Genomic DNA, 8,770 nt, shown 5'->3' with positions numbered 1-8,770 from the left:
GGTCACCCACGGCAGTACTGAACGGGCCCAAACGGGCTTAGCTTCCGCGATCGGACGAGAGCGGGCGTGATCCCGTTGGTATGAGCGTTGCCGAGAGCGGTGAAAGGCAAGCAATTTATCAACGCAGAGCCAGCAAGCAAGCAAGAAGAAGAGGAAAATCCCACACACACCAAAAACCCACCAGCAGCAAGCAGAAACGAGCAAACAACCGATTCTGCATTCCAACCAAACAACCAACCAACCAATCCACTCGCGGTTGCTCCATTCTTCTTCTTCTGCGCAGCAGCTGTGTGTGTGATGGTGATGGTGGTGGGAATGGTGATGGTGATCATGGTCGTCGTCGCTGCTGCTGACAAGCAGGTGAGATGAGGTGAGGTGAGGTGAGGTGAGGTGAGGTGGGGGATGTGTCATTGGTTCGTGCACACACACACACACATTGGTGGTTGTGCGTGCCACGTTCCTTCTCTTCCTTCCTTCCTTCCTTCCTTCCGTTCCTTCCCTTCGTCGTCCTTCTCGCTGACACATTCACACGCACACACACACATGCACACACATGTGCAGGGAGGGTGTGCGCACCGTCTCTCCCCTTCTCCCCTTCTCCCTTCCATCCATCCATCGTTGTCCATTTCCTTCTCCTGTGATGCACCACGCACAACCAACCAACCAACCAACCAACCAACCAACCAACGACCACATGAATGACCCATCCATCGACAGGTGAGGGTGAGATGGAGTGCTCCCACTTCTTCCTCCCACTCCGTGCTCCTCCTCTTCCCCTTCTCCTTCTTGCACACTGCGCACAGCAACAACCACCACCACCACCATCAACAACAACAACACAGCGTACGCTGTCATCGTGCACACACACACACACACACAGGTGAACCACCATCAATCAATCCTCACACGGGTGGTTGGATCACAACCAACACACCACTGCGTGTGGCACTCACAAATGCACATACTCACACTCACACACTTGCTCACCGTTGTGTGGTGACAGAACAACGACTGCCATCAGCCACCGACATGCAGCGGCCCTGAGAATGGAGCATGCCACCTCTCAACCAGTGAGCAGCACACACATGAGAGAGGGGGGAAAGGCATCAACCACCATCACAGCCAATGTGTGTGCGTGTGTGCACGGTGTTGTGTTCCTTCTCATCCTCCTCCTTCGTTCTGTCTCCTCCTCTCTGCCTGTGTTTCACGCTGCTCACTGCTGTTGCTTGCTTGTTTGTGGTGGTGCGTGCAGATGAATGTATTCCATCATCATCATCAGCAGCAGCAGCAGCAGCAGGTGCTGGCTGATGCGTGAGGCAGTGGGCGACCCCCACCAACCAACCAACAAATGACTACATGCTGATGGATGAATGGTAATCCAACCACTGCATCACCCAGACAGGTGTGTGTGGTGTGTGTGTGCATGTGTGTGTGTGTGTGTGTCTCGACGTGCGTGTTCTCTTCTCCACCCACCACACACGCCATCATCACCGCCGCCTCCTCATTTTCTTGTGTGTTTGCTCACGTCCTTCCCTCCTTCCCATCCTCACCACCACCACCACCCTCCACGCTTGTTTCGTTCTCCTTCCTTTCTGCTGTCGCCACATAGAGGGCCCTTGAACCAGCAGCCCTCCCCCTCCACCAACCAACCACCACTGCTCTGGTGGGATGAACAGACGGGCGCTGCCATGTGATGACCATCCAGCCACCCTTGTGCGGCTGTGGAAGCAGCAACACCAACTCACACCACAAACAAGCAAGCGATGAGCAACGTGAGTGCACCACCGCATGTGCATGTGTATGATGCGCACAGCACCAGTGTGCGTGTTTTGTGGTCGCTGTCTCTGCTGCTCCTGTCTCCCCTTGTTGTCCCACATCAATGTGCATGCATGTGTGTCGTGCGGCTGCCTGTTTTGCCTTGCTTGATGCGCTGTCTCATTCGTCGTTCTCACACACAACTGCTTGCACACCTGCACATTCTCCACCTTGCAGCTGCTGCTTATATTCCCCTCTCTTTCTCGCCCTCCCTGACGGCCATCACAACAACAACAACAGCAGCAGCAGCCAACACACCCTCCACCGCCGATGCAGCAGCAGCAGCAGAGAATGCACCACCACCACTTGCTGCTGAACACATCCCCCAACCAACCAACCAGCCAACCAACCAACCAACCAACCCATCGCCCGCTGCTGCTGCTGGCAGAAGCTGGCTGTTTGCTGCTGGTAACAGGTGGCGACAGCACAAGTTGCATTTTCGGCTGGAAGCAGCAGCAGAGGTGAGGATGAGAAGAAGAGGGGAAACGGAGAGGAGATGTGTGTTGGGTGGATGGATGGATGGGGTGGTTGGGGGATGCTGGGTGAGTGCGGTGTGGTGGGGTGTGGCTGACTGGCTGGTGACAGAGGACGGTGGTGTGTGGTGTGAGGAAGAGGGATGGATGGATGGAATGGGTTGCAGCATGTCTTGTTCCTTCCCTTCTGTTTTCTGTTTTCTCTCTCTTCCCTTTCTTCTTCACACACAAATGCATGCGCAGCATCTGCAGTGGCAGCAGCAGTGTAGCTGCGCACATATCAATTCTCCCTCTTCCCTCCCACTCGCTCACCATGCTGGTGCTCGCACACAAACACACTTACAGGCCATGCACACTTACAGGCAGCAAGATGAGGGAAATGTCGAGGATACTTGTCACGCATGCCAGCTGCACTCGCCTCACACATGGTATGTGGGTGGTGATGTGTGGTTGGTTGTGTGTGTGTGATGGAGTGTGGTGATGGAGTGTGGTGAAGCGAACGAGGGGAAGAGGGTTGATGGGGGATGATGGTCACATACACTGACACACACACGCACGCCCGTGTTGCGTGTGATGTCACTCACTTCTTCTGCTGTGCTGACGTGATGGCTTGCTCTGTGTCTGTTGTGTTCTGTTCCCATCCACGCTGCCCGCAACCACGCACATACACACACACACATATGCACAGGTGGTGAGGTACCAGCACACATCAGGATGTTGGTGGAAGCGGGCTCGCATGCCGGATGCTGCTGCTGCAACTTTCCCGATTCAGCTGTCGCTGTTGTACTCATGCAGTGTTCCCACATGTCAGCAAGGCAAGGTGAGCCCATCATGCATGCTTTGGTTGGCGTATGGCGCATGTGTTGTTGTTGCTGCTCTGGGTGTGCTTGGTGTTGCTGCTGCTGTGTCTCGTGCAACAGTGTAGCTGTGCGACTCACATGCCATGCGTGTGTGCTTGTGGCTGCAGGGGAGCGACTGCCTGAGGATCGTTGGAGGATGATGATGGGCGGTGCACACATGATGGAATGGGAGGAGCAGCTGTGGGCACGCACGTCCATGGTCATGGTGGGCACATCCAACCACAGTGACGCAGTCATGTGCAGATGCGTGTGTATGTGTGTGTGTGTGTGTGATGGGGACGAGGAGGAGGAAAGCAAAAGAGAGGGGCCAGCAGGAAGGTGAACACGCTTGCTGTGCTCACATGCCATACCCGTGCCTTGTGTGTGATGGTATCGTTGTGTCTTGTCGTTGTGTGTTGGTTGCATGGGCACCAGGGCCACATCAGAGGAGGGGAGAAGAAGCCGCCATGAACGACACATCATCATCATCAACATCAACCCTTCCCCCATTTCGCTCTCCTTTTTCTCTCTTCCACCTCAGCTCGGCCGTCACCATCATCGCCATCATCGCCATCGACTGCACAGCCGCCATCACACTCCGGCCGACACCAGCTCCAATCAGGCGTGAGGCAGACATTGCACATGTCACTCGCTCTGACGAAGACGTGAGCAATGCGCGTGTGTGCGTGTGTGGTGGGGATGAGTGGGGACAACATGCGCGTGTGCGTGTGGTTGTGTATCAGTGCGCGTGGCTGGATGAGACTGGCGTGTGGTTGATGATGCTTCGCTGTCAACCTCCCCCCCCTGCATTCTCCTCTTCTTGTGTCTGTGCACACACACACACACCACAGCGTTGAGGAGGCACATGAAGCTGTGGAACCAACGACGATGACGATGACGAGTGCTGAAGGTGAGAGGGCGACTGAGATGTGTGTGTGTGTGTGCGCGTGTATGGTTGACATGTTGTGTGTCCTTCTTCGCTTCCCTCTTTCTTTGTCTGTTCTGTTCACTCATGTGTCTTTCTTCTCCCCCCTTTTTTTCGATTGACTTGGACACAGGCCCATGTATTCCATCTCCATCCAACCGACCAACCAAGCAGCCGAGCGAGCGAGCAAAGGACACGGCGTGGCAAGGGGCCGTTGTTTTCACCCTTTCCACCACCACCAACACCGGCAGCAACAGCTGATGGCTGGCTGCATTGTGGATGAACTGGCCCTCTGCCTCTCGTCCATCTCCTGCTCCTCCTCCTCGTCACTGGTCACCAACAGCAGCGGCTGCGGCCATGGATGTGGAGGTGAGATGAATGATGGTGGTTGTGGTTGTGGTGATGTGGGTGGCGTGTGATGTGTTGGGTGTGAACACCAGCATGTGTAGATGTGATTGTGAAGTGCTGGTGGGATGTCGTTGGGTCTGTTGGTGCTGGCAATGGATGCTGTTGTCGTTGAAAGCCGGATTCTGTGACAACTCACCTCTTTCTCCACACGCTCACGTACAGGGTGTGATGTGCGTCTATGTGCCGTTGCCTCACATGACGTTGACGATGATGGTGGTGAGTGATTTGTGGTGGATGTGGACGGTGCACGCACACGCATGTGCAGATGTGCTTGTGGTGGTGCTTATGGTGGCGGTGTCTGTGTAGGGATGTGACATGTGCGTGCACATGTGGTGATGTGAGTGATGTGAATGTGGCAAAGGAGGTGGATGCGGTTTGTTTCTGCCATGCTGGCTCACTGCGTGGTGTTCTGCTTGCTGATTTGTTGTTTGTGCTTGCGCATGTGTACATGTGTGTGATTTGCACAGGACGGAGGCCGTTCTCTTCCCAAGTCCTCATGACACGACCAGGGCGATACACGCACGCACACACAAATGTGCCAGAGAAGAAGGCACCAGGTGAGACGTTGGGGCTGTGTGTGTGTGTGTGTGTGTGTGTGTGTGTGTGTGTGTGGATGGGGTGGTAGTACACATACGCACGCACGTGCACACGCATGTACACATGCATGCCAACACACCCGAGCAGGCATCGGCTGTGGGGTGGTTGCACTGACGTGTGCCTCACATGAATCAATCACACAATTCAATGTGTGTGCGTGGCTGCAGGCGGACGTGTGCGGGTTTCCCCAACCGAATCCCCTTCTTCTTTTTCCAACCAATCGCCTTTGCTCTGTGTCATCATCATCATCAGCCTTTCCCATGTGATGTGGAGCTGTTGAGACGTGATCGAGACAGCGGCCAACACAGGTATTTCAGCAGTGGTGGATATGGTGAATGTGATATCGCGTGTTTGCCTGCTTGATTGTTGGGTGCTTGCTTCGTTGTTCTTGTGTGTATCTGGTGCACCCGCCCACAACAAGCTGCATATTGCCATGCGTGGTCCCTTGTGTCCCTCCTTTCGTGTCCTCACCGTCACCGGTCATTGTTGTTCGTCTCTGGTTGGTTTCTTCTTGCCTCACAGGCACGCAGGCATCTTGCTGTCGCTGCTGCTGGTGGTGGTGGTGCTGTGATGATGGCCGTGCGTGTGCATGTGCGCTGTGCACCGTGTTTGGGGCTGCACCGATGAAGACAAGGAAGGACACGGCCCGTGCCCACCACTCTTCCCCCTTCATCTCCTCTTTCTGCTCCATCAGCGATGACGATGGTGGCCGTGGCATGTGACTGCGCTCCCTTTTTCTGGCTTCGCTATGGCACATCGGCTGGCTGTCTCGCTGCATCAAGCACAGGTGAGGATAATCGTTGGCGGTTGGTTGGTTGGTTGTGGGCTGTGTTGGGCAAAGGGGGAAGCGTCACGGTGATGGTGGTGGTGGTGATGGTGGTGCGATGTGGGAGTGCAGAGCGAACGGAGGGAGAGGGAGGGGGGTGATGGCAGGGTGATGATGTTGGTTGGGAGATGGGGGTGCGTGTGCACATGCATGCACATAATATCGTGTATTGGTGGTATCACATGACAATGACACACATATCAGTGGCTTATTCCTTTTGCTTGCACCTGTGATTGTGATTGTGATTGTTTGTGATGATAACTGCAGCAGGCAACACACGGCAGTGGATGCTGGATTGGATTGGCTGGGGATGACTGGCCATCGTGTCGTGTCGCCCATATCTCTCTCCGTTGCTCATCTCAAGTGGGGACACACACGGCCATGTGTGTGCGCATGCATGTGTGTGCATCGCCATCAACCACGCTGACAGCAACACGATGCATGAGGTGAGGGCACGCAATGGTGTGTGTTTGGTAGAAAGGGGTTGAGGGAAGTTGGGAGGAAGGCGTTCATCATGGCCATCATCACCACCACGGCTGTGCGCCTGGTCATGTGACCGTGCATTTTGGGGGATGGAGATGGGGAGAGATGTCGTCGTTGTGGTGGTTGTGGTGGTTGTGGTTGCATTGCTGTGCTGTGTATGCGTGTGCACGGTGCACCGTCTCACTCTGCAATGCCATGTGTGACTATGTGTGTGTGACTGCATATGTGTGTGCGCGTGTGCGCATATGTCAGGCAGCTGCGTTGATCGACGACGAGGTGTGTGTGTGTGATTGTGTGTGGTTAACCTTTGTGCTTGTGCCATCACAACTACGTACAACCCCAAGCACATCATCATCATTCCACCCCATGTGTTGTTGTTGTCCACTCATGCACGGCATGCTCACATCCACCCCTTGCTTCTTCTTCTTCCTCCTCCTCCTCTCTGCGACTGCCATCCATTCCACTGTTTCCCACCAACCCCCTTTTCACACACGCAGAGAGGAACCCATCCACATCCAAACCCACACCAACACACACGCATGCCACGCCATGGCGAGCTGTGCCACCTCAACCAACCCAACTCAACCCAGGCCAAGGAAAGGAAGAGGGGGAGCAAGGACAGAAGACGTTGTGCTCCCAACAGATGTGTGTGCGTGCATGTTGATGAACGGTGTTCTCCTTTCCCCCCCCCCTCCATCGCCTCGCCTCTTGCTTCCATGGCGATCTGGCTGGGTGGCTGTTGCCCCCCTCCCCTTGTTTGTTTTCTCTTCCAGCCCTTTGTGTGGCTGGTGGTTGTCTGTTGTGACTGTGAGAAGGGAGGAGGAGGAAGCGAAGAAGAGAGAAGAAGGGGAGGAGAGGGGAGGGGATGCATGCTGTCCACAGCTGTGTGTGTGCGTGTGTGTTTGTTGCTTCTTCTTTTCCATCCCCTCTTTCTTCTCCCCTTCTCTTCTCCCCTTCTCCCAGCCTGCAAGGCCTGTGAGCCTGCGTTGCATTCGCACACACAGTGCCCTCCTTCCCCTCCTTCCCCTTCTCCTTCTTCTTGTCTCATTGAAACCAACCAACCAACCAACCAGCAAAGCAAGCAAGTCCGCCCTTCAACAAGCAAACGCAGAAAGCAAACAGCAGTTGCCGCAGCAGTGGGCGATTATTTGTGGCATCTTCCACAAATCGTCCAGACACGAACCAACAAGACTAACACAAACGCAACAAGCAGCAGACGAAACGCGAATCAAGGTGCGTGCGTGTTTGAGTGGGTGGTGGCTTGCATTGTTCGTGTGCGTGGCTGGCACAGTGTTGGTGGAGAGGAGGAAGAGGGTGCGCGTTGTGACGGGCACTCACTGGCGGTCCTGTTGTGGGTGGTCTCGTTTGGTTCCATGGATTGTGTGGGATGTGGTGGGTGATGGTGTGATGGTGAACAGGTGCAAGCAGAGAACACGCACAACAGCGCCCACACCATGGATGTGTGCAGGGCCAAAGGCATGCAAGGCGTTGCCCACAGTCGGTGAGGCTGACATATGTGCTGCACAGGCCCATGGCACGCTGGCACCGTGAGTTTGGGTGAGTTCTGTCAATTGGATTGACTGCTGTGTCGGTGCGTGTTGTGTGTGTTGTGGAGGAGGGAGAGGTGGACGTGGCTGTGGTGGGTGTTGTGATCTCACACGCACTCCTGCTGCTGTGGATGCATTTAGCTCACACGCACACAGAGAGGGATGGTGGGCTGCATCAACACACACGCACATGTGAACACACACGCACATACACACGCTGACAGGCAGTCTGATGCCACCTCACGGTGCGTTGCACTTGCATGCGTGATTTTGTGCAAGTCGTTCATGCTGTGTCTGCTTGTGATTCACACTCTGTGTGTGTGTGTGTGGTGGTGGCTGCTTGCTTCCCTCCGTCATACACCTGTGTGTTTGGATGGTGACACACACACGCAGACACAGACACACACAGTGAGTGAGTTTGCAGGCACACATCCTCACACAGGCAAGGCAGGCAGGCAGGCAGGCAGGGCACACTCTTCCTTCTCTCCCTCTGCTGCCACCACCACTGGTGCACGGATGGACCAGTGGATGTATGGGGTGTTGGATGCTGGCTGGCTGCTGTCCTTCCCTTGGTGTGTATGTGTGTGTTGCGCTACTGCTTGTTCTTGTTCCCCCCTGTTTGTGTTTGTTGTGTCTGTTGTGCGTTGCTGCTTCGCTGTGTCTGTGTGTGTGTGTGTGTGTGTTCACCATAACCACGTCGTGTGCGCCCATCACCATCGTCTGTGCTCACGCACCTCCCCATGTCTCCGTTGCTTCTTCTTCTGCTCCCTTCCCTCTTCCCTCTTCGTCATCCGCCGCACACAAGCACATGGACGCTTGTGCAGGGGAAGTGCAGGCTGTGTGTTGGAACCCATGGC

General features: G+C 55.1%; 1 protein-coding gene and 1 non-coding gene across 2 annotated transcripts; one reads left to right on the top strand and one right to left on the bottom strand.

The window, feature by feature from the left end:
- PTSG_20034 lies at positions 1–88 on the bottom strand (the record flags this gene model as incomplete). Its single annotated transcript, XR_001137169.1, has 1 exon — positions 1–88. It is a non-coding gene; the product is annotated as a 5S ribosomal RNA (ribosomal RNA).
- A 1,997-nt stretch (positions 89–2,085) lies between these two features.
- On the top strand, positions 2,086–5,017 carry PTSG_10405 (uncharacterized protein; the record flags this gene model as incomplete). Its single annotated transcript, XM_004988726.1, has 10 exons — positions 2,086–2,276; positions 2,634–2,716; positions 2,977–3,108; positions 3,256–3,385; positions 3,669–3,807; positions 3,986–4,037; positions 4,186–4,265; positions 4,304–4,421; positions 4,623–4,676; positions 4,928–5,017. Coding segments are annotated over 10 exons (1,069 nt in total), but the record flags the coding sequence as incomplete, so codon positions are not given.
- Positions 5,018–8,770: the final 3,753 nt, after the last annotated feature.

The sequence above is a fragment of the Salpingoeca rosetta genome, assembly GCF_000188695.1.
Source record: "Salpingoeca rosetta unplaced genomic scaffold supercont1.33, whole genome shotgun sequence".
Lineage (NCBI taxonomy): Eukaryota > Choanoflagellata > Craspedida > Salpingoecidae > Salpingoeca > Salpingoeca rosetta.
The sequence above is the reverse complement of the archived record's forward strand: the minus strand, read 5'-3'. Positions and strand labels throughout refer to the sequence as shown.